This window comes from Brassica napus, chromosome A4 (assembly GCF_020379485.1).
Source record: "Brassica napus cultivar Da-Ae chromosome A4, Da-Ae, whole genome shotgun sequence".
Classification (NCBI taxonomy): Eukaryota; Viridiplantae; Streptophyta; class Magnoliopsida; order Brassicales; family Brassicaceae; genus Brassica; species Brassica napus.
In genome coordinates, this window is record NC_063437.1 from 12,379,050 (window position 1) to 12,406,326 (window position 27,277).

The 27,277-nt window shown below is 31.4% G+C and overlaps 1 protein-coding gene and 1 long non-coding RNA gene across 7 annotated transcripts; one reads left to right on the forward strand and one right to left on the reverse strand.

The window, feature by feature from the left end:
- Positions 1-959: 959 nt before the first annotated feature.
- Positions 960-2,961, reverse strand: LOC111215363. 6 transcript variants are annotated; one of them, XR_007339028.1, is made up of 7 exons: positions 2,575-2,961; positions 2,407-2,478; positions 2,097-2,308; positions 1,906-2,020; positions 1,720-1,829; positions 1,362-1,560; positions 960-1,275 (listed from the first exon to the last, which is right to left on the reverse strand). It is a non-coding gene; the product is annotated as an uncharacterized LOC111215363 (long non-coding RNA). The 6 variants fall into 6 exon arrangements; XR_007339029.1 differs by having other exon boundaries at positions 2,383-2,478; XR_007339027.1 differs by having other exon boundaries at positions 2,097-2,478.
- A 4,923-nt stretch (positions 2,962-7,884) lies between these two features.
- LOC125607987 (peroxidase 17) lies at positions 7,885-9,214 on the forward strand. The gene is made up of 3 exons (XM_048777618.1): positions 7,885-8,205; positions 8,280-8,471; positions 8,553-9,214. Exons 1-3 carry the CDS (start codon positions 8,002-8,004, stop codon positions 9,144-9,146), a joined length of 990 nt encoding a protein of 329 aa, XP_048633575.1. The 5' UTR covers positions 7,885-8,001; the 3' UTR covers positions 9,147-9,214.
- The last annotated feature ends 18,063 nt before the right edge of the window (positions 9,215-27,277 follow it).

Sequence of the window (27,277 nt, forward strand, 5' to 3'; positions counted from 1 at the left end):
AGCCACTTGATTTAAACTATTGACTGTAGCCACTGACCCTAGTTTATTATCTTTATTTTTATGGATTTGTTTAGTTTTCCAATAATTAGTTTATTTATTGTTCTCTTTAGATTTCTATTTAAATATTCAAATTTTGGTACATTCTAATCATTATTAACAGTTAGAGGACATTTAGCGTATAGCTAGCCAACCAATTAGTTGTATATGTATGTATAAGTTTAAGTAGATTTAGAAAATATAATTATAAAAATATGAGATTATATATTTTTTGTTTTGAGAATTTTTTTTACTATTTACAAATTGAAAAGGTAAAACTGTTTTATGGTCGAGTTCTTCATATGTATTTAGTACTGCTTTATTTCGGCTAATTGGAATCTTTTATTTTCTCATTTTTAATACTTGCAAGCCATTTATATAAATTATTTTGATATATATTTTATACATTTAAAATGTAAATAATGTAATATATGTAGCATTGACCATTTTGCATGAACAAAATCTTTCATAGAAATATGTTTTTGAAGGGTTTTTCTATCTTCGTAACCAAATCAACTATAAAATTTAAATTTTATCTGATGATACTTGTTTATTGAAAATCTTTTTCTGATTGTTGAATTTCACTAACCACCTAATGTTGTTGTGTTTAACATGAATATGTCATATAGCAGAAAAGAGGAAAATGTCAATATAAAATATTCACTAAAACAACTTATTTTATTTGAACGTAAAAGTAATTATTTAATGAATCGTGCATTCTTGAGTTTATGTGGCCTTATACATAAATTTTGGAATTTCTGGAAAAATAAAAATTCAAATTTAGTTGTAAAATATGATGGTTAAAGTCTTAAAAAACTGATTTCTGATTTGAAAATCCATGTCCTTTTTTTCCAGATAACAAAAATAATCCACAACGCTGGCCAGCCACATGTTTTTGTATCCTCTGACATCACAGATGCAAATTTAATAAAAATTATTTACTAAATTTTATATACGATTTGGATGGCCATGAGAAACATAACTCAATTTTAATGCCATGGAACCTTCTCAGCAACAAAACCAAAACCTCAAATGACACTAAACGTGTTTTGAAAAAAAGATCTGCATCTCGAGAAAAGAAACAGGCCATTAATACCTAGTACTCCTTAACTTCCCCCACCACTTCGCTTTCACCTTTTCCACTGAGACACCAGTTTCTTCACTCCCAAGTTTGCTATAAGTATCATTTTGTTTCCCCCTTAGTCTTTCCTCCATAATTTTTTCCCATGTCTTAAACATCTGATTCAACACACAGACACACATTTATATATAGGGATATATGACTATTCTACGGCAAAATTAATGAAAATTAAATCAATCTGCACCTGCTGAAACATATTGATGTTCATGTCGACATGATATTCGTCGGTGTTGAATCTGAGATAACAAATGAGAACCTCTTTGAGTTCTTCCTGGTGGTTGATACCATTCTCTATGATCATCTCGATCACTGCATCTCTAAAATATTTTTGAGGAGCGCTCGACCATTTGGCTACTGCAAAGACTTCCGTTCTCCTCCATCTGCTGCTTCATCAAAAGTTCGAGCTCTCAGTTTAGCCTTCCTTAAGTCTTCAATAGCTCTTAACTTTGCATTTCTAGATGCTCTTTGTTAAAAACTCTAACCTTGATGTTTTCTTTCGTTCTGATCAAAGCAATTTTTTTTTTGTTTTCTTCTAGTCTTACCTTTCCATTCTAGGGCGAGGAGATCCATACTTGTTAATGACAGAGGCAATTTCAGCAGCAGAAAGCGTCCCGGCCAGGACGCTAACTCCAGGAGCAATCAAAAACGTGTCCTGCAAGCAAAAAATGATTCAAGCATTTTGACAGAAACTAATCTCGGTCACTAAGGGTTTTTAATGAAATCTTAACCGGTTTGTTGGGGGCAGGAGCAAGCTTCTTTCTATTCTTCTCGAGTGAGGCTAATCTCTGCCTCCTCCTCCTAAGGAAGTTAATTTTGCAACCAGATCTCAGAACTCTAGTGGTACTGTCAAATAAAAATCTACTAATGAGACAGAGACAGGTGGCGATCAACTAAGCACTAAACACAGAAGAAAACGTACCCAATGTTTCGACCAACAGAGATCTGACCACATATCTTCTCTACTGTAGCTTCTCCTCTGCGAAATTATGTGGTCTCTTTGGATTTTGTTCGAGAAGCTGTTGGTCACGTCTCTCGCATCTCTACTTATCTTTATTCGCCTGAATCTTTGGCTTCTGATTTGGATCTTGATATCCATGTGGATCTGCTCGCCCTCAAATCCATTGTTCTAGCCTGAGAATCAAAATACGAAGACAACGTTAAACCAAACCTAAAATGAATTCAAGAAAGTATAAACATAAAATCACATTCAGTTTAGTTAACATATTCACTGGCATATATCTTGACTTTCTGTCGTGTAGCTTCTGAGTTCTCTTATCAAATCTCCAATCAAAAGTTCTGGCCTGATAATCAAAATAAAAAACGTTTAACCCCACTGAAATGGATATGGCTAATCACTCTCAAACTTGATAAAAAAAACATAAATCTAAAAACTGCACCTTACAATCGGTGGGGAATGAGTAGGACAGTTGATTGTAAATGCCATGTCTACCATAACCGAACCGAACAGTTTTTAGATAAAACGGACAATCTTTCATACCTGTAGTATCTTTCATACCGGGATTTAATACTTATCCTCCTCCGCCGTTGAATTAAGAGAGAGATAGAGATGACGGTGGTCGGTGGGATAGATGGCTATGGTCCACTATCTTCAGGTCCGACGTCGCTGTGCTCGGCTACACCTCAACGATCTTAAGCCACCGTCGTCTTCCATGGCACACTTCACCTCCACATCTCTTGCCGCGTTGCTTACTCTCAACACAAATCAGAAAGTACTATCAACTATGAAGTAAAGGAAGAGAATGAGAAAAGAAAAGGAGAAACAAAATCTGGATCTAGGAATGTCGAGAGACGGAGAAGACGAAGAGAAAGGGGCCGGGATTCATTTTGGAAAAAGTTAGATTTGTCATTGCCTATCTGACGTGGCGGAGAGCTGTTTTCCTATTGGCTGATTTTATTGTCTGACGTGGACATCCTCTCTGATGCTCATATAACCCTTTTAATATAGTATAGTATAGATGAGTGTATGAACTGAATGTTCGTTAACAAAACCGAAACCAATGCCAAGTAATTTTTTTTTTTTTTTTAGTTAATAATAAACAATGCCAAGTAATTATTATCTCTCCCGGCTTTAAAACTACTATCTAAACCATCGTTTTTTCAACTGATACAAGTGTAGATTTCAAATTGTATTTTTAAGGTTTGATTTTATTTTCTCCCATGACTTAATCTTTTACATAAGCTAATAAGTCATTGTCATAGTTTTAGTTAAGATTATGACTTACATGTGATATATAGTGTGCTAAATTCTTGTAGTCTTTTAACTAAGGCATGACGGGTTACTGCAGCCTGAAACCAGTCAGGTTTTTGGTAAGCATTACTTTACATTTTACACAATCAAAATAGCAAAATTTATGATTAGAAGAGTGACCTAGTGTGTTCAAGTTAGGGATCAAAATTGGCTATAAAAACTAAAGTCAGAGAGAAAACCTATACTCCTATAGTCCTATACCCTGTTCGGGAACGCGCTAGGTGCTACTCAGATGATCGGGTTGGGCCTAGCGCCTAAAGAGAAAATCGAGGATTAATCTTAAGATTTTTTACTATGTTATAAAACATGTTAATCTTTAATTGTGTACAACATTAATACATTTCATATTTAAGACTGTATAAAACACACAAATAGAATATATAAACTTAATACAGTGTAATTTTTATCAAAATTATTAATATAAATGATATTTATAAACTTTTAGATCAAATAAATAAATAAAAATATTATTAAAAATAAAAATAAAAATAAAAAAAATAGATTAGACAGCCGTCTAGGCGGCTATGCGGTTATTTAGGCGGTCTAGCGGGAGAAAATCAGATATTCAATTTGTTTAACCGATTTGGCATAAATCAAGGCGTAAAAGTGACGTGTAGCGCCCAAACGGCCACGTAGGCGGCTAAGTGGCCGATTTTTAGAACATGGGTCCTATACCAGGTTCTAAAACACGGGGCCTAGCCAATTAAGCGAACGAGGTGAGTCATAATAGAGGCCCATTCGTCTAAGAGATGCTGAAACCATATTCATTTATTTATTTATAGAAAACTTCAAGACTTCTCTTCTTCTTAGTTAGCCGATGTGGAACAAATAAAAATGGCTTTTAATTTACTTTTTTCTTATAAATCGCAGCATTAATAAGAATGCGCTGCTGAACTTTTGAACCCTCATCCTGTTACAACATCAAATATGACAAACCGTTGGACTATTATGTTCTTATAACAAATTTTCACATATATTAGTATATATATATATATATACATACGTATGTTTATAATTAAAAAATACAAAAATTACTCTTCGAATACTCTCTGATTATTTGACAACTCGTTAGGCGTAAAATGTCCGTCCGACTCACGGCTAGCGCAGTTTCAAACATGAGTCATATAAAAAGTCTTTTAATTAAATAAAAAAAAACTGTATTGCTCCAATTATGGCATGATTTTCAATTCCATGTGTTTCATGAAAACTCTTAAATGCTTGTTTATAAACAATACCAACCTTTACATGCAAAATACTCATCCACAAAACAGAATGTTGAGATGAGTACAAATAAACATGGAGTTCTCACGAGGTGTACAAGCCACAATCCCCCAATATCTTCATCAAATGCGTTTTTAGACACTATTCTTCCAACACCAAGGGTAACTACAACTAGCCTACAAACGCTAGCATGCATGTAACAGTTATGTCGTAATGTTTCCCAAAAACATGATATTACGTCCAACCATTTCTTAGTCAAGTAAATATGAATTCGACATTAATGAATTCAAACGTGGTGGCAATAGTTAGCGATTATTTAATTGATATGGTCCGTATACATTGGTTTGGTAAAAGTTCAAATTTAATGGCCTTCATGTGCGTTCCATTTGCTGATTTCGAATTCTATAGGTTTTTTTAGGAAACTAGATACCTCCGAGTCATATGTATTAATTATGACTGTTTGTCCTCAGTTACAACTAAAGATAGGGACATCATAATATCTCCAAACGGTAACGTATTGGAAGTTCAGAACCCACGAACGCAAAGTCATGAATTCATGATGACGAAGACTTACCTTTAGTGTCAGTCACTTTTGAAGGATTTCTTTTCTTTTTCTTTTTGGTCTAAAGTCACTTTTGAAGGTTGCTGGTAAATAAAAATAGTCCAAGAAAATGATATTAAAAAGCGAAATTTGTTCGGTTGCAGGAAATACGAACCAATGGCTCAAATTACTTCCCCCCTTTTGTCACAACAATCGTCTAATCTCACGACACCCAGTCACTCACCTCACATCTCCAATTATTATTATTTTATTTATTATGACAAAAATATTAGTATCATTTTTGAACTATACTATTTTCTTATTTTGATTTGTGTTTCTCTTGTTTTTATCGTTGTTGTTGCAAATGTGGTCTTTTGTTAAGTCTATACATGACCAAGATTTATAGTTTGATAGTTGTGGAAGTGTTTTTTTTAACACCGTTGTGGAAGTGTTATTATCGTGAAATACGAGGGTTTCTAACATATCAGGACTGTAATGGATGTTGCCTTCAGCATGTTAGATGTGCTTCAAGTCTTCAACGCATATATGTACTTTGTAATTGAGTAATTTTACCAACCCAACGTATAGTACGTAACTGTTAGGAGGATAAGGTTTATATTCCCTTCTACAAAGTCAAAGTGGCGTTTAAAGCTGAAACCACTTTACTTCTTCATGACCTTTGAAAGCTTATCAATAAAATGTGTTTACACTATTTGATTCAATGAACATTGACCAGGATTACTGTTGGATACTAAAGACTTATATAACTACAAAATATAGCTTAACGTTGGTTTGAATAGTATTAAGCCTTGTTCGGAAATTCGCTAGGCGCTACGCGTGCGGCGAATCCGGACCTATCGAGTTATCCAAAAATCAGAAATAAATCGGGGAGTATTCGGAGATTTTTTTTTCTGATATGTTTGCCATAGATGCGTATATATATTAAGGGGGTGATTGGTTGGGTTGTAACTGTAAAAAATTTACTTTAGCATTTTGTCTGTAGGATTTTTGATTTAGCTTTAAGTGATGTATCTTTAAATTTTTTTTACAGCTAAAAAAATGGGGCTTTAGAAAATAAGATGTTTACAACCATTTTTTGTGTATTTTTTATGTAGCTTTAATTTTTTGATTGTAGTTTTAAAAACTAAGATAAAGCATGATTGGTAATATTTAAAGTTGTAGATGAAAATTAAAGCTAAAGTCACTCCCTACATCCCAACCAATCACCTCCTAAATATGTTGAGTTATAACGAATGTAGAGCGTGGCCTAATGGGTTGGATCGTCTATCTTCGGCCAAGGAACCTGGGTTCGAATAGCAGGTGTGATATTTTGCTATATTTTTTCGTTTTTCTTTAATAAGTATTAAATTGTAATTTTACCCTCTTCTTTTTCAATCTGTAGGTCGAGTTTCTGCAACACTTCCATAGCGTTTTCAAGCTTTTTTCTATCGTTTTTCACCATTATTCCTTCGTTTTATGCGGTAAAGTTGCTAGATCTAATTAAAAACATCAGATTTCGAACTTAAAACCTAAGAAAATCATTTTTCCGTATAATACAACCGAATCGTTGCAAATCGCCACGCTCACCCACCGTATCACGTTTACTCGGACGCGGAATCGGTCAGGCGGACGCGTTTTTGAACACTGGTATTAAGTATTAACTGTACTAGCATTTTATTCATCTATACGTTTTTTTTAACAAACTATTCATCTATACGTTACATATCAAGTTTATTGATTAATCAATGCAAATAGTAATACATTCGGAAAATTAATATATGCACACAGTTTTTCATCAGTTTTGATATGTCGACTATATTCTCCTGGTTTGGATAACTAAACAGTTTAAAATAATTTAGATTTTTCTGTCAAAAAGAAGTGCATTTGTTAAATATTATACGTTATAGAAATTGTAATAACAATTATATACCTCAAGAGCTTATCTGCTAAGCGTTTTTAAGCAGAAAATATATAAATCAGTTATTTTATTTTATTTTTTTTGTCAGCAAATAAATCAGTTATTTATCAATTCCTCTAGAAATGGACCCATAAAGGGAATTTTCTCTTTTCAAATTACAAATGGAAAATACTCCTTTTATATTTTCTTTACTTATTATTTTTCATTTGTGATCTCAAATAGAAAATGTTTTCCCACTTTTTAACTATTTTAAAACTAATTCAGTAAGATGGAAAATAGTTTATTTTAGCCATTTAACTTATTTAGATTTTACTATTGAATACTTTGAGTATATAAAAGGTTGATGTTTTAAGTTTCACACATATATAATAATAAGTTATATTTACTTTTTTCAGTTAATTTTAAATTTTATTTATTTTTAATAAATCATGTTATTTATATTTTCATATTTGAATTTTTAAATAGAAAACATTATCTAAAGTAAAAACATCAATTTTAAAAATACAAAGACCTAAAAATCAATTTCTTTAATTATTATTTATAATATACAATAATAATTCTCATAATGACTATACATACATTGAGACTAAGTAATATTAGTTACCAACTAACCATCGTGACCAAATACTAGTATTAGTTATGAACGATGATTTCATTAAAATCAGATAGAAAAAAATGATATTTGGAAGCTCACCACCACACTTGCACAAAACCCATTTATAGAAAAGCATCCAGAAATTAGAAATCATCCTCGAAAACCACCACAAACTCTTTTATATAAACCAACAAAGTCTCTTCTTTCTTCCATCACTGAAAACCAAACACAAAGAAAGAAAAATTAAAATTAAAATTAAAAGAAAAAGAAAAAAAGAAGTATGTCTCTTTTCAATCCCCATCTCATCCTCCACCTACTTCTCTTGACGGTGGTCACCGGAGAAATTCTCCGACCAAGATTCTACAGCGAAACATGCCCTGAAGCTGAATCCATAGTAAGAAGAGAAATGAAGAAAGCCATGTTTAAAGAAGCAAGAAGCGTCGCTTCCGTTATGCGTCTCCAGTTTCACGACTGTTTCGTCAATGTAACCCACAATGAATCTTTTTCTCTCTTTTTGTTTTTTTTTTCTGATTATTTTTTGTGTATCTGACTCTCTAGGGATGTGACGCGTCTGTGTTGCTTGACGACACACCGAACATGCTTGGTGAGAAACTATCACTTTCCAACATCAATTCACTTAGATCATTCGAAGTTGTTGACTACATTAAAGAAGCTCTAGAGAAAGCTTGTCCAGCTACTGTTTCTTGTGCTGACATCGTTATCATGGCTTCTCGTGACGCCGTTGCTCTTGTAAAAAGATCTCTCACTCAATAATCTCCCGGTTTAGTGATTTTTTTGGTTTTGTAATTTTGGTTCTTGTGGAAAAACCAGACAGGAGGACCGGACTGGGAAGTGAAGCTAGGGAGGAAAGACAGTTTAACAGCGAGTCAAAAAGATTCAGACGATATAATGCCGAGTCCACGAGCAAACGCAACGTTCTTGATTGATCTCTTCAAAAGATTCGATCTTTCTGTCAAAGACATGGTGGCTTTATCTGGGTCACACTCGATTGGTCAAGGTCGGTGTTTTTCTATCATGTTTAGGCTTTACAACCAATCCGGTTCTGGTAAACCGGATCCAGTTCTCGAACCGGTTTACAAGAAGAGGCTTAACAAGCTTTGTCCATTGGGTGGAGACGAGAACGTGACCGGAGATCTAGACGCAACACCACATGTTTTTGATAATCAGTACTTCAAAGACTTGGTCTCAGGGAGAGGGTTTCTTAACTCTGACCAGACTCTTTACACGAGTAGAGAGACGAGGGAGTATGTGAAAAGGTTTAGTGAGGATCAAGGTGAGTTCTTCAGGGCTTTTGCAGAAGGGATGGTGAAGCTGGGTGATTTGCAATCTGGGAGACCTGGTGAGATTAGGTCTAACTGTAGGGTTGTTAATAGAAGGCATAATGATGTATTGCTTGTCTCTTGAAATTAGTAGAGAGAGACAGAAAGAGAGATGTTATTACTTTCTAAAGATGCAAGACTTTTAAATACTTACATGCCATGATTCTTTGATCCTCCAAAGTGCTCACTGTTTAAGCTGCAGTTGCAACTTTAGATCAATAAAACTGAAGATGAAATTAGAGACTGTATTAGAGATTATGCTAAAAATATAAGAGTATCTTCTGGTATGGAAGGAATTGTAGTGAGTTTGATTGGCAAGTGGTACAGAGTCTTTTCACACTTTTTTTCTTCTCTATACAGATTTTTATATAATTAATTGGTTCTTTACTGTAATAGATCACTTATATTTTAGGTTTATAATATTATACTAACTATTAAAATTTTCAAACCTACCTTCAAAATTCTATAACATTAAAATCTATAATTGCAACAAAAAAATATATATCCTTAATTTGACAACAACAAATTAAAATTTACAATTTCTACTAACCTTGCACAATCTTTAATGTAGAGTTTTCAATTTAGAGTTTCTCACAAAAAAGGAAAAAGCAAAACAAAAAATAAAGAGTACTTAAAATACCCATCAAAAAGTACCCAAAATAAAGAACATAGAAACAAGCATATGTTTTGGTTTACAGAGGGTTGACTAAGATAACTTCCAATGTATATTTCTATATTCTTCTTTATGTCGGTTAAACCTGTAATTTTTCTTTTACTTTTTTTTCAAAACTTAATTTTTTGAAAAAATTAATTTTATTCTTTTAATTTTTTATAATTTTTTTATATATTTTTTTAAAAATAATTGTCAAATAATATAGTTCTGGATATAAATATAATTTTGTGATATTATTAGTTAAAATAAATTAATTGTGTCAAACCATTTTTATAAAAAAAATATTTTCTAAATGTAAATACTCTACTAGAACCTTCGTATGAAAGCATTGAATAGAAAACATTTATATCATCTAATGCTAATCTAAATTTATAAAAAAATGGTTGATTCGATAATAAAGAGCATAATACTTATGATAATGCTTAGCCAATCAAGTCTTTAGAGCTTTATGTATAACCAAATTATCGCTGAAGCAAGTTATTAAACGACTATCTAAACCATTGTTTTTCAACTGAATAAAAATGTAGATTTCAAATTACATTTTCAAGGTTTGATTTTGTTTCCTCCCGGGACTTAATCTCTTACATAAGCCACCGTCTTATTCCTAGTTAAGAGTATGACATATGATATAGTGTGCTAAAACTCTAGTCTTCTTTTGAATAAGGCATGACTGATTACTGAAACTTGAGGAGCCTAAGTCAATGATGGATGTGCTGTTTAAACCAATCAAATATCTGGTAAGCACTACTTTACATTTTACACTATCAAAATAGTAAAATTTATGATTCGAAGAGTAGTGTGTTCTAATCTGACATGCGAGTTATTACAGTTGTTGACTTTGAACTATCAACATTTTATATGAGACTTGTCCAAGTTAGGGATTAAAAACGGATGTAAAAACTAAAGCTAGAGAGAAAACAAATACTATTATAGAAGGCCTTTTAATTATAATTTTTTAAAAACTATTGCTCCAATTAGGACATGATAACAAGAACTAAAAACTAAGCCAATGGAGTGATAAAGCTCATCCAAATTTCATCATCATCAACATATCTAAAAGACACTTGTAATCTAGTTTGTCAAGCTTAAGTAATAGAATATTCGTTTGATGAAAAAAAAGTATCTTGTTGTAGTTGTGCTCGAGATGGTGTTGGTGTTCTTGTGGGTTTACGCATCTGTTCTGGTGGCCTTATAGATGTTGGAGCAGCATATATGTTTTCTTCATCATACTATTAATCTTATCATCCTCTACGTGGTCTATGGAGACGTAAACTCTATTGTCATTAATCTCAAAGGCTTCATGGTTACCTTGGATTTCAACAGACTGAAGACTGCCCCTTTCAAGATTGAAGTAGAAAACATAAAACGGTTTAGATGTAGAGTCCCCCGACAAAACAATCTCACCAGCAGCAATCACTCGAACAATGAAAATACTGAAGGGGCCAACGATTATATCTTCCTCTATGTGGTCTATGAAAACATAAACTCTATTGTTATTAATCTCAAAGGCTTCATGGTTACTTTGGATTTCAACATATTGGAGAATGTTGAAATTGGTAAGCATCTACCTAGCAATGTTCCTTTCGAAACTGAAGTAGAAAACATAAAAATGTTTAGATGTAGAGTCCCCCCGACAAAACAATCTTACCAGCAGCAGTCACTTCAACAACGAAAAAATACTGAAGGGATCAATGATTATATCCTCCGGAAAAGTGTAGACATATTCTGACCATTCTTGTTTCTCGATATCCTCTAAAACACACACATATACAGCTCAATTGTACGCCTTCCACCAGCGGAAAAGCATACCGCCTATGGATCCCATATAATTTACCTTTATAGTTTATCAAAGCATCTTGCACTGATTAGCTTGAATTTCTCAGACCTAACATCAAAGCTAATGATCCTATGATTGAAACCTACAAATAATACAAAACCCCGTTGATGCATAAACCTCGAGACGTAGGTTCATGGCTCAAGGACCCTTGGATCTCCCTCCACCTCAGTTCTCTAATTCCTAATGTCAGAATCTTCCAATAATAACCCTCCATGTACAATACCTTGAATTGCTTGTCTATCGGATCAAACCCTAAAAGTTGTATGAGTTTTCGCTCGTTCTCATTATAGGTAAGTTCACACACTGTCTTGGGCTAGGGCTGCATATTACATGCACCATTTTCTTACAAAGCAAATCAAGCATAGCCACAAAAGTCTAGCTGCATTTTCCAAGTGAGACTCATATGAAAACCGGTGGCTACTACAAGAGATGACTTGTCATATGAATTCTTACGCTGATCACTGGATGATAAGAAAAAGATAAACTCACGGTTTAGTTCGACTGCAAATAAAACATGTGGACGAGCCAAGGATTTGATCAGGAACAACTCAGAGAAATTATGGACTGCAAAGCATGGAACCCCATAGCTTGGGCACACAACGAAACCTTGCGATTGTCTTTGTAGGCAATCTCGAGAGTATCTATAACACGATACCAATTGGAATGTAATGTGAAGTTTCTTTGCTATTCATGATTGTATGATTCCCACGTTGGTGGCTGTATTCTTTCTATTTATGTTTATAATTTTAAAGTTTGTGAAAATAAAAACGATGGAGACGATCATCATCCCATTTGCTTTTATGTTTTTCTTCAGTGTTTTATTTTCACTCTCTCCGAGAATGCTATTCTAGAGATTGTCGAGAAGAAATTGTGTCGGCCTTTCTTACTGGAGACTTCTTAACCCGATACACGGCCTTTGTGGTTCAAGATTGAACCATTTCACATCCCTTACATATAAAATGAGAAACATTACACTATTTGAATGTTGACATGCGTCATCAATAAAATAACTCTTAGAATCTATAGAGAAATAGGTTGCTACTTCTAAATATATGTTATATTTTATATTAAATTAACCATAAAATTAATTAGTAATTTATAAAAATATTCTTTTTTCTTTCTTTAAATAAAAGGTACGCAATTACATAATATGACTAAAATATATATATGACAATGATTTTGAATAATAAATATTTGATAACAATTTGTGTATCCTTTTTTAAAATTTATATTAAAACATAAATTAAACTGTTAAATAATTAAAATTTGGATTTTTGTATATAATATATTTTAATTTTTTTAAATGAATATAAATTAAAAAATAAAATTTCACATTGATTTATTGTGTTTAATATATTAAATTTTTGTTATAACAAGATATAAATGATCATAAAATCATATGATTACGAAATTTTATTTAATAGATATTTTTATTATATATATATATATATATATATCTATTTTAATATTTTTTAAACTAAACTAAATACTATATTAAAATATATTAATAATTTGATTTCAAAGTTTAAGAAATTTGTATTATACTTGAATTGATTAAAAATAAATATTTTTACGATTTCATTTTGCTCAAATCAATGAAATATATTTTACATATTTTTGTTGTTATTTTTTTAAAAATATTTATAAAATATCTCGCTCTGTGAAACCTTGCTCAAATCATCGTATTTGAAATCGAAGAATTATTCATTCCAACATAGCAGATGGAGTAATGAATCTACTGATAGATTTTAACGAAGGTTTTGGGAGTGGCCAAATGTCATGGAAGAAGCGGTTACTAGTTACGACTAACAACGAAAATCGTTTATGGCAATTCTTTAGAAAGATCAAAGCTATTCATCAAATACAACGTCTGTATTTATATGTTTGTTATCGTTTCATGGCAGATTTAGAATGTTTTTACAATATTAGTAGTCGCATTGTCTGTCTTATAAAATAGTGAATATATTCATTCGGTCGAATTTGAATCTGAAAGAGAACAAAACATATTTTATTTGTTATCCAGTTAAACTTTCGTCAAAAAATTGTTTATGTTTCGCCTTTTCAATTAGATTTCAGTTTTTATCTTGTTGTAATGATTTAGTGTGAAAAATGTAAGTTAAAATAAATACTGCAATATAGAAATAGAGAGAAAAGAATAGTATAATAGCACAATGTACATATTCAAAACTCATATTTATTTAGTACTTTTTTTGACAGCATTTATTTAGTATTTATTTATTGGAAAATTGCATATATTTATTTAGTACTTATTTATACCCAAGATAGTAAACAAAGTTATTTTATAGTTTAATTTAATTTTTAAAGATTTGATCATAAATGTGTCCAACAGTCAAAACTCAAAACTAATCGACGGCTAGAAAAGAGCGATCTTGGCGTGGCGTGTGGGAAGCGGACACTGTTAATGGTGACAGCAACTAGCATTAGAAAGCACGAGACGTTGCTGTTTAGAGACAAACCTCACCGGAACGAGAGCGACTCTCCTTTCATCTTTTTTCTTCTTTTATTTTCGTTTTAATTTGCCAACAATTCTTTCTTGTTAATGTTCGTATCATCCCATATCTTAATATATGTATCAATAGCATATATGCTAGAATTGCTAACTACGGTATATACATTAGCTACCGTGCTATATGTGTTAGTAAAGAGCAATAGAGAAATGTTTTCCTTTACCCTAACAAATTATTCTAATTTATTTCTCCAATTCTTCTACGGAACAATAGAGAAATGTTTTCCTTTGAAACTTGTTCACCTCATTGATCCTTTTTTAAAGATGAAATCAGCCAAGTTCATTTTTACCCTTTTCAAGTTACATAGTGAAAGTATATAATAATATTAGTTTCATTAACTTTTATTAAAACTTAAATAGCAAACTATTTAGTTTAACCGCATTTTATTTCTCGTAACATGCAAGCATTTAGGACCAAAAGATTTTTTTTCAGCCTGCAATAAAGTTTTCTTTTTATGAAATTTTTTTCAATTAAAAGGCCGAATTCTTTGACTTTGAATATCTGCCAAAAAAAAGAGGTAGGTTCCACCAACTGCTTACTCGAACTATTTTTTTTTTTTTTTTTTTGTTGAAATGTTAAATTTATTTGTCAACAAAAGAAAAAAATGTTTACAATACGGGAAAGTTTGGAAAAATAGGTAGAGGCATTAGCTTAGGAGAAAACTAATAATTGATAGACTACGTGGTTCTTCCCATCCACTCCATCATCACAGTGCTATAGAATGCCGCGTTTTTACTGCGCTTACTCGAACTATTCCTTAAGAGTTAGGACCACTAGCAAGAACCGACACGTGTCTTACCTTCGTGAGAAGACAAAAATATTCATAAGCTATCTTGTAAGCCAATGTCAAGCCGTATAAGCTGTTTCCTTCAACGGGTACTCAAGTTTTTTAACTCTTTACATTTTTTAATTTTTACTCTTTATATACTTTGTAATTTCCTAATTTAGAGTATTGAAATGTTTTCAGAGCTAGATGGTTGAAACTTGAGATGGATCATTCTAATAATTACATATTTCTATTTTTTATTGACAAATTAATTTGACTTCAAGGCTTTAAAAGTTAAACCTTTAAATAAAATATACTATCGTCTTTGAATTTTGTGACATTCCTAAAATATTATATTATATTTTTGAAGTATCAAAATGATTTTCTACAGGCGGCCCCCGAAAACAAGGGCGTTTAAAATAGGGGTGGACATTTCGGTTTAGTTTCGGGTTCGGTTTGGGTTCGGTTTGGTTTGGGTAATTTGGGTTTTATTAAACTCAAACCAATTAAAACCAAAGTAGCTTTGGTTTGGATCGGTTTGGGTTTAATTCGGTTCGGTTCAGTTCAGTTTGGTTTAGATTTAGTTCGGTTTACATTATTATGGTCTAGTTTGGTTCGGTGTAGTTCGGGTTGGTTATAAAATATGAAGGCATCAGTTTTATACTTTTATTAAAAAATAATCAACTCATAAACGATAGAGTGAGAATATAAAAACTTATGCTACATGATTTTATATATAATAGTATTATTTGAATCGTATTTATAATTTTTTTAAAGATATGAAAATTATGAAAAAATGAAAAACGAAACTTTAACTAAAATTTACAATATGTTAATACATATATATATATATCATATATATTTTTACTATATATATTGGATTATCGGTTTGGTTCGGTTTGGTTCGGTTTATACCCAAACCAAACCGTTCGGGTTGAGTAAAACTTGAACCAATTGGGTTACATAAAGAGCACGGTTTGGTTTGGTTCGGTTTAACTTCGGTTTGGTTGGTTCGGTTCGGTTCGGTTTGGGTTTTTTGCCCACCCCTAGTTTAAAATGATTTGGAATATTTTAAAAAATATTATTTCCCTAAATAATTACACTAGAAAAACTGCCAATTATTGTAAAAAATGCCAATTGGAAATTCCAATAGAACACAACAAAATAAGAGATTTGTTTTGTAATGGTTTGGACAAAAAAAAATACTTTCCATAATCGTGTTGATTACTGGATTAATTTGGGATATACAAATAATGAGATGAAAAATAAAGAAAATCTTTGATAAAAAAAAAATAAAAAAAAGTAGCCATGTAAAGATTTTATCAGAAAAAATGTCAATTAGAAATGAAGTGGGATAAAATTCTCTCTCTCACGCATAACCTTGTAGTTATACATAACATGTTATACTATACTATATTATATTATATTTAGCAAATAAATAATATAGAAAATTGATTCATATCACTATCAACATAGAGATAATAATGACTTTCGGCTATAGAATAGTACATAATAATTAGATAACTTATATATTTTACAATAAAATGTTATTTTTATTTTATGTTTTACTAATAAATAGAATGGTATATTAAATAGTCACTTTTCATCATCGTTTCAATTTTCAAGAATTAAAATAATAAATGTATATCATTTTTATTAACTTTTAGAGTTCTTAGATTTCTTTTAAAAAATAGATTAGTCCATCAAAACATATATTATACTTTTTATTAAACTAACCATAAATATATTATTAATATACAAAAAATAATTAATAATGTTTAATAATAAAGATTTGATAACAATTTATATATCCTCTATCATTTTTTATTTAATTTTATATTACTAAAATAAATTAAACAAGCATATTAGTTACATAATAAAATTTTAAATGTTTGTCTATGTTATATTTTAAATTTTTAAAAATAACTATAAATTACTATAACTGTCAGAAGTCATACATTGAAAATTTTGTGATCAATAATTTAATTTCTTTTGTTATAACAAGATACAAATGATCATAAAACTATATAAAAAAGAAGTTTCATTTAATACATATCCAGTTTAATATATATATATATATATATATATATATATATATTATCATTTACATTAGACTATATATCATATAAAATATATAAATATTTTAATTTCAAATTTTCCATTGAACAAGTATTGAGAACTTGATATTTTAATTTCACAATTTTCATTGATTTTTATAAAAAAAACAGTTATAAATTACTAAAACCATTAAAAGTTACACATTAAGAATTTTGTTATCAGTAATTTTTTAAAAAATTTTATGAAAACAACAAATGATCATAAAACCATATATATGAGTAACAAGCTTAATTTAATACATAATCATATTAAAAATATATTAAATATGCTAATATCATTTAAATTTAATTCTACACCATATAAAATAGATCATTTAAATTGTTTTCAAATCGGGATTTTGGTATTTAAGCGCCACCCAGACTGATAGGGTGGTTTAAAGTTGTGTTCTCTGAGTAAGAATGTTGGCATAACAATCTTTTATTTCTCTAAATTAAAAAATAGAAATTATATTGATTTGTATCATGTAAATTATTATTTCATTAGGAAAATAACTGTAAAATGATTTTTCATATATAATTTTATTTATTTCACAAAATTTTATGAAAAAAATGATCATACATGTATTGCATCCTAGTAAGTAGATACTTTTTAAGATTTGGAGGTATTTCAGATCGTTGAAAGGGTCTAAACTTATTTTCAAGGAAAATACAATCCACGAATGGATATTCTTTCTGATTATTCAAATGGATCTTAAGCAATGAACACATATCCGCGTAGCCACGTGATAAAATGTAGTGGAGTGCCTTAGATTCCGCGTTATTTAGCAACCCAAATGTCACATACCGCTAGACAACCATCATATGATTTTTTCTAATTTTCTACTCTCAGCAATCTCTATATGTCATATTGTGAATAATCAATTTTTGATATATAAGTAGATGTATTCTAAACATGCATAATTAATGATTTTACATGCATCACACTTATTAATTTTATAAATTCTTTTGGCATAATAAAAAAGTATATTTCCAATCTTCAATAATCTACATCAATAACTTTTTGGTATATAATTGTCTTATGTAAAAGTATTAATGACAACCATTAGACTAAAAACTTCCACATGATATATGGAAAGAGTATTTAAAAACCATGCAAAAGCATGAATCACGTCGAAACCGTAGCTGTGCGGTGCATCTAAATTCTAAATGCAAAGACACTTTTTTTCTTAACGAATGCACTATGTACACTTTATTGGTTCTTTTCGGTAGACTTATTAATTAACTATATCGTTTTATTTTATTAAAACCTACATTATGTGATTATCATAGCTTTTAGTTAAATAATCATATCGAAGATGCTTTATTATTTAAATAAAAAGAAACAAGGGATCACAGAGATCCTACGATCCTCGGTGTTAATTGCCAAGAGAAAGTGAAACACATAACGCAAGTGTTGGCTACCAAACAATTAAAAGCGATAAAAATAACATTCCACTAAGAAATCAATAAATATATCAATAAAAGATTATCTAAAGCATGTCAAAAACCAAGACAAAATCAAGAAATTAACGCATATAGCAATGACATTTGTGTTATGCATGTCGAGAAAATAAGCCTTCTTTCTTCAACTTAATTCCTTCTAGCAGAGGTTGTTAGTTCAATTGAAAATATTATGGTCATTGTGTTAGAGATTTTCGGTTGGAATGATTTCAGGGACGAAGTAATATTACATCATTTAGTTTGGGTGTGAGAGACTATAAACTTTGATTCTGAACCTTTTGATATTAAAAAAAAAAAAGCAATCAAAATAATCTGGTTTGCAACTTGATTTTGGTTCAATCTAGAGAAAAGACGAGATTCAAAAGCTTACCTAAGAAGAAGATTAGTTAAACTCGACGATCTCTCGAAGGCTACAAAGACTAGACTCGTGTTGAAAAATTTCGACTTGGTTTTCGATTTTATTTTAACAATAATCAATTCACAATGTGACATAGAGATTGCTGAGAGTAGAAAACAATAAAAAAAAAATGTGTATTAACTCTCATGAAAAAATTGAAGGATTACACATAGAAGAATTTTTTTGTTGCTTAAGGAAGTTATCATGGTTTAAATTACACATATTTATACTAGAGATATTTCATAATCTAAATACATATACATATAAGTTCTCTATTTAAAACTATATAATATTAACAATAACATGTAAAACCTTCTAGATCTCACTAGTTCTTTATAACATGCAAAATGCTTAGATGATGATGATCATTTTGTATAGCTAGCTGGAGTTTACGAACACATAAGTTCATTTTGATATTTGAGTTCGTCCTATATACGGTTTTTTTTCTTGGGTAAAAAGTTCGTCCTACGGTTTAATTAAGCTTCATACGGGTGCCATGAAATATTTAAGTATAAGGGTCCCTAAGTATAGTGTAATATATAAAGTGCTGATTCTTATATACTATATGATTTGTCAAATGTCATTGTTTCGTGTGACAGTGAGTATTAACTATATTTATGTTTGTATTAACACAAAATGTATAACATATTAAAATAAAATAAATAAGCTTTAAATAATCTTTAGTTTGTTATTATAAGTCAATTATCAGTTGATGATTTTTTTTTTATCATCAACAATACAGATTCATACTGACTCTGACTCTGTAAACCAAACCGGATGGTCAGTTGATGATCTTTCCATGAATTTTAATGGTGTAAGAAGTTTTCTTTTCTTCTAATTTTAGCATTCTAATATATCAAAAGCAAAAATACAATAGCATCCAACTTAGCAATTCATAAATTTGTATCTAAAAGAATAATATTTTTGTTTTTAATTTTGTATTTGAAAATTGATGTCTTGAACTTTCATTAATGCATTCTAAGAAATATAAATATTTTTTTTGAAATATGAGTGATAGAATTTTACAGAGAATAAAATAAAGCTAACCAAAACTAATAAATAAAGATATGTATTTAATTTTTATCAATATATGTGAAAATCATAAATCATCAATATTTTAAATACGAAACTCATTGTTCTGTATTTACATTTTAGTAAGCTTTTTTTTAACTTACATTTTGGTTAGCTGAACGGTTTTATAATAGAGATACTGATAAAAAAATAGTATGTTATGAATATATAGTTATGCTCCAGTTGATATATTAATTATGTTCTTTTTTAGCGGTTATATTAATCAGTTGAATAAATATTTAAAAAGATAAAAAGGTAAAAAGTTATGCATGATAATAGAAAAATATACATCATTTGGCTTTTAAATGTGATACATTGTTCAAATACATTGATAAAATTTTTTATAAATCTTCAAAGTCACAAGCTCCAAATCCGTAGAGACAAACCTGATATTCATGAACCAAAAACATAACCTAAAGACCAACAAGAACTATACAAGTATTAGATCTGAGCAAGACCAGAACTTGAGACTACAAGTATCACAACAACGGAAAAATAAGAAAAATCCTCCTTAACACAACATGAATAGGAAGAATTTGACCTCTTAGTACTGCTCTAAAAATTAGAGCCCCAGAGATGATATAACCGAGAGCCACCCAAGGAGACCTCTTTAAATTGCCATGATTGGTTGACTGGGCCACCGAGGCTACAAGGACGACCACAAACTAGAGACACTCTCTATTCATCTCTTGGAAGAAGGAAAGGAGAGGAGCCAATGGTGGCAAAGACTACGAGGTGGAGAAAGAACCGATTAAAAGCCACCTCTGCCGAGACTGAAACTGCCAAATCTTAGATAGAAAGGAGCAGCAACAAACAAAACGATCAAACAAACCTTAATCATGGGTAGATGTATGAATCCTCTGACTATATATAAGCAGTAACCAAGACAAAACCCGAGCGTCCTCATATCTTACATCAATACGACGCAAACAAGGAAAAACTTCACCGCTCAGCCTCTTCCCATTTTGGATTAGGATATCATCTTAAACTTTCGTCGGATTCAACTAGTTAGTTTATGATGAATGCATAGTTGAAATGTCTGCACTTCTCTCTCTCTTCAAAATCCCTGACTTCTCTCTAGTTTTTATTCAAATTGATATAGTCGGTTCCGCAATTCCAGCTGCTCTCTTGAGCCGGAGTCGGATTAGCTTGTTACTATGTTTTTCTTTGGGATCTTCGGATCTGATCTTCATTTTTTTTTCTATTTCTGTTCAACGGTTTAGCTACTTTCTAGATTTTGATATTTGATTTTGAATTTATGCCTTCTCAGTTTCTCCAGAGTGGTTGAATCAGGGGTTGCTTTGATACGTTCTTTGTCATTTACCTTAAGATTTTATCGAGATACATCTATCTCTTCGTCATGCTTCATTCGGGCGTTTCAAATTGGTCTTACTCCACCATCACCATTTCCGGCTGAAGGCTTAGGAATTTAAAAAGTTTTGTCTTGCTAGTGGTAGAAGATTTGGTCTCTTAATTGCATGAACTATTCACTATAGGAGGTTTCACAAGTTAGTGGATTCGCTTTGTTTTGTTTCCTCGAATTGTCTCTCTTAAAGAAACCTTGTTGATGTTTTCATGACAATTTGTTTCCTTGAAGTTATGAGATTCAATAATTTATATTTGATAGTACTAATTCATCTTGTTTTTCATTCGGGGACTTATGTTTTTGGGAACTTTTATTTGAAAATATTACATCTACACATACTTTTTTCCTCTCTCTTAACACTTACACATACTTTCTACTTGTCATGTACTTTGTTCTTGCAACTTTACCAAAAAGACCTTGTACTTAAAAAATCTTATCTTCTTTTCTTTCTATTTTTCTCCACCACCACAAGATCTCCATCTCTTCTACGACTTCATCATCTAGAACTCCAGCTCCACTAAAAGCCTTCACTCCTCCAATACTCATGGCTGAAGAGAATGGTTATGGTGATGGTCCAGAGTCTAATTTGTTGAGGAGCCATAATCAACAGAAGTGTGATGCTCACCGTTAGAATGATGTGAGGTTCTTGAGAAACACCGCTTGTACGTAAACACAACTATGGACGGGGCAAGTGAATAGCATGAAGTTCTGTAAATTGAAAAAAGATATGATATTGGCGGCCAGTTACAGCGAGGAGATGAAGATATGGCACCGTTTCATGAGTCAATTACTATTTTCCTTACCATGTGTGTAAGGGCTGACCAGAACCACATTTTTTTGTGGAGTGACCACAAAAATGGAAAGATCCCTACCAACAGTCTGACTCTATGGATTTACCAGTAGCTAGTGATCATTGTTACATGTTCAGTATGACCACTGACCACAACTATGCCTACACTAGTACCCAGTAACCACAATTGCCATACCGGCGCAGTTGGTCACCGGAAACTTCTCTAATCCACTGCAGTTGCTCACTTGTAGTTGCAGCCTCAACAACACAATTACCGCAGCCACAAAAACTCTGACCACATATTCGATGACCAAAACAAACCTACCCACACAATTCCCTGGAGATTCGATGTAAAAAAAATCTAAAGAGAAAACATTAATTTGAAGATTTGGTTGAAATCGGTGGTGAAGGGAACGAGGAGTTAAGATGGCTGGAATTTGAACTAAGTACAAATTTCCAAAAAAATGGTAATGGGTTTAGAGAAGAAGAGAAAGATAAGAAGAAAAATTGAATACAGAGGAAGAAACGAAGGTGATGACTGGATTTAATTATTCTCTCTCTTCTGTATCTCGTTTTTATTTTTATTTTCTACAGGGACATTTCGGGAACAAAGATTCAAAAGGTAGGCATAAAGTACTCTTCTAGTTGAAAGTATCTAAATATGTGAAAGACCCAACAAAAAGTAACCTATAATGTAATGCTCTCCTTTTATTTTCTCCGCCTGTTATTGATATCTTTTATTTTTCTGCCGGTTATTGATTTCTGAGATTATAATTGTTGGTTCATATATCAGTTTCAGATCAATATAAAGGTTTATTTGCCACATAATTAGATTTTTAGTGAAATGTCAGGGAAAGATATACAAAAAATAAGAAGAGAGTTGATGTTTTTGACTAAATAGCGAATTCTAAGTATATAATGGGCGATTTCCCCTTCTTTTTTTATTTGGCAATTTCCCTTGATACAATCATCTCTTCAGCGGGGAAAAAACTAGCAGTGTACATACAAATTAAAGTATCGATAGTAATGTATATCTACGTCAACAGTAGTAGCATGTTTCGTCCATCTCCCCTCCCCCTCCCCAGTGTTTGACGTGTCGAGCCTTGAATGGATATATAAAGTGGTGAAATCGACGGCTTTTAATAGTTTGATTTATTGAGCTGTCAGTGATCGGAGAGGTAACAAGAGGGGACCCTACACGTGCCTATCTTCCTCCTCTAGCCTTCCTGCGAGGTTTATTTAATTTCTTTTATTTATTTTTTTTTTGTTAAATCTACAAAGTGACTGTGACAAAGGGCTACGAAGAAAACGACATTTCTTGCTGCGTTTATGGACCCGCGTCACATGGGCAGGTGGGCCCACAGTTTTCTCATGAAAGAAGCTACAGTGTGGAATCCCATTGTGTAGCCAAGAAAATGGAAATAAATATTTATTTTTGTTATAAAAAAAACAGAAAATGTGAAATCACATCTCTCCTCTCTTTTTTCCAATTTTAATATAAACAGTAACGACTAATCCCAGTTAATAAAACAGTCGATTTGATCAAAAATTCTATAAAAATCAGCACTAAATCTGATCAGGATCCACTGTCAAAACAGTAAACTGATGATCTGATATGTAATTTGGTTTGGGTTTTAACTAAAAGTATCTATTATTTAAACATTTAATAAAATCATTAAAAAATTCCTAAAATCTGAAGTTAATCCGTTAAAGCGATGAATGACCAATATACAATCCAATTCTAGTTTTATTATATTTTTTATAATACGTAGTAACTTCAACTTGTTACAATTTTTTTTATATTATCTTTTATATAATTTTTGTGAAATGAAAAAGATAAAAAAAAATTGTGTAAATTTGTTTCTTATAATTTCAGTTGATATATGAGAATTAATATCTAAAAAAGCTAGTTATACCTGAAGACTGGCCAGTTTTTGCAGCTGAGCTTAACGAGTTTAAAATTCTAAGGACGTCCTACCAAGACGGACAAATTGTATATAAAGACAGATCCAGTAACAACCAAGCAGATTTTTTTACAAGACATACCCGGACAAGAAAGCGTGTTTTCTCATATGTTAACACGTCGGTGCCACACTGGATTGACACTAGCAAATCGGGGCCATTTGTTATTTTATGGGATGGTCCATTTAGGGCCGGTAGATACAACGACTAGCATTACGATGATAGTCGAGGTTCTTAAACATGTGTCAAAGTCACGAGCTACTGTGGCTATTCTCAAGTTTGGAAGATTAGAAGGGCGATATAATTTCTTCATGATAGTACTCGCTTGTGGCACCTTCGTTAACCTTTTCAACATTGTATCAAGCTTTGTCAAGCTTGTGTCTCTATCCATCTATCGCTATGTTTGTTTAATGCTTGTGTTAGTAGTAGTATTAGGCCTGTGACTTCGGTTACTTCGGGCCAATCTGTTCGGTTACTTCGGTTTCTCGGGTATTTCGGTGTGAGAGAAAGCTGTCGAATAAAGCCGAGGAAAATTTCGGTTCGGTTCGGTTCGGCAGTCAGTTTTGTCGGTTCGGATAGTTCGGTAAGGTAAATTGAATGAAGCTTGGTACTAGTTCTGAAGATCTGCAGACGATGCAAAACTTTCATGTAGATGCAGAGTGGTTAATGACGGCTAGAAGAAACTGAAAAAATTAGGGTTGAAATTTTGAGAAGATAAGCACGTGACGTAAGTGTGATATTTTACACTTAAATTAAAACGTTTGGGCCTTCGGCCACTTGATTTGTTATTACAATTAGACTATAAAAACATATAAAACATGGCCCATTTCTAATTTATGAAACAATAGAGCCCAAATGTCTAATGGATATGCCTTCATTTGGTTACGCATGTGGAAACCTAAATTATTACGAGACAATAACACGCATCGTCAACTACAGCGGCAGAGGAAATATGCAGAGAAATCATTTTGCTGAGTTTATGAGGTGAAAATTTGGATCCAAATGTTGCAAAGGAAAGGAGTCTTCGTAATCGGCAAGAAGAAAACACTATAATAGCTTTAGAGTTTTTGTTTCGGTTAATCGTTCGGTTCATCAAACCGAACCGACTCGAACCGATAACCGAAAACATTTGAGATTTCTGCCGATCGGTTTTGTCTTGATAACCGAAGTGAAATCGAAATGACCAAATTCTGGTTCGGTTCGGTTCAGAAATTCGGGTTCGGTTTTAAATCCTAGCGCTAGTTAGTATGGTTCATCGTGGCTTGTCCGATGATTCGTCTATCATTGTAATGTTTTAATTAATGAAAAATTCTAGTGACAAAAAATATATAATGTTAAGCCAGAAAAATATCCCTAATAATTTAAAAAAAAATATAAAAAGTTGATATCGAAGAAAATATCCAAGTAATAAAACTACACTGTGATTTGTTAAGATCTGATTGCCTCAATTTCAGATTCTATTCATGACGTTAGTAAAGTTTCTGAACGTGTCAGAATTCTTCATCGTCTTTTATTATTATTGTTTTTTTCGATAGATTCACTAAAAATGATGCTTCATGCTTCCACTTCACGTACGCGCACAATCACAACTGACAACTTTTTTTCCCTATAAAGCAACTTCATGATTTATCCTTCCCATCCAGTCATATTTTTATTCTCTGATTTTTTATCCTTCGATAAATATTTATTTTACAAATAAAAACAACGTGTTCAAAAAAGAAAAAAAAAAAGAAAAAACGTATGAACTTTTTTCTTGGAGTTCTTTTTGACATCTTTTTTTGTAGTTTTTCTTTGACAAATTAAATATTTATTTCAGAACATATCTTTTAAGTTTTAACACATATGCGACCTTATATATATAAGAGCTTCTTCAACCATGTTGCATTTTATTGATTATTAATTATTCAACAAATATGTTTTGAATTTGAAATTTAAGGATTTCAGCTCACGTGTTGAAATCATCTGTGTTTGTGTCTTTTATCATCAACAAAATGCATTCTTGACTTAAGTATATTATTTTTGATTAGTGATGCCGTAATATTTTGGAACCTAACTAACAGTGACTGGAGTCATTTACAAAATCTTATCAATATTTTTTTTTTGTAAAAAAGTCTTTCTATCAATCTTGTTATATCGATATGTTACTATTTACATATATGCATGTTTCTATATGACCTTTATGATAAGATATTCTATCTACAAATAATATTAAAGCAAGTCTGGAATATATAGTTAGTTGCTGTCCTTCATTATATATCTTTTGACTTCTTCATATATGTACTAAAAATAGGAAAATTTACTTTTGATGCTTTCTAAAACTGAGAAAAAAATAGAAGAGACAAATGTCGTGGTCGTGGAACTAGGAAATAAAAGTTGTCTTTGATGTCCAGTCACGTGTTCTCTTTGACCCTTTCGCTTCTTCATTTGTTTGTCATGTTACTATAGCATCCTGCATCCCCAATGTTTTCTAAACAAAATGAACATCACAACAAGAGCGTCTGTAGTCCAACGGTATTTTCTCAAAAAAAATGAACATCGCTTATATTAATATTAGTATACGTGATTGCGTATCTCATCACCGTGACTGTGGTACGGTATGTTACTGCTATCTTCTTTGTTACAAGCAAAGATTAGGTCGATAACATGTATCGTACTTTAGATTACTTAAGATTTTTATTTTCATCGCATGCTACTTACATCGACACTTGTAGACTCGAATGTAGATTCGTGATTCGTGAGTTGTGTTAAATGATAAATATTTTAGAACATGTAAAATATCCAAATCACATGTCTTTAGTACTGGAAGAATAGTGAAGTACCTAACTCAAAATATCTAAGCAGTTAACTTTAAAATAGTTCAATTACTTAAATATAGGTTTTCATCGCTTTAGATTGACAACTTATTGATGATGAAAGCATGCAAGATATCTCTGAGAGAGATAAAAGAAAAAAATACAACAAAAGATTATTTATATTATGAATTTTTCTTTAGTTCACCCATTAATATAATAGATTCGAGATTCAGTTCATGTACTCGTTAAGACGTTTCAGTTTTGAAATTAAATTTTTTTTTCCTACTTCGTTTTTTGTCTCGTATCTATACTATTATTTGCAAACTATTATTTGCGAAGTAAATTTTTGCATCCGAACTCTCACGTTAAAAGTTATAGCGGTTAATATCGTTTATACCCTTAATGAATAATTATATAAATTAGTCAAAAAAATAAAAACGAATTTCAAATCTATCTTACTAAAAAAGTGATTAAAAT

Excerpts from the sequence above, each read along its gene's own strand:
- LOC125607987 (XM_048777618.1), top strand. The coding sequence starts at position 8,002 with ATGTCTCTTTTCAATCCCCATCTCATCCTCCACCTACTTCTCTTGACG. Across the intron at positions 8,206-8,279 it reads TTCACGACTGTTTCGTCAAT|GGATGTGACGCGTCTGTGTT; the intron begins GTAACCCACAAT and ends CTGACTCTCTAG. Across the intron at positions 8,472-8,552 it reads CTCGTGACGCCGTTGCTCTT|ACAGGAGGACCGGACTGGGA; the intron begins GTAAAAAGATCT and ends TGGAAAAACCAG.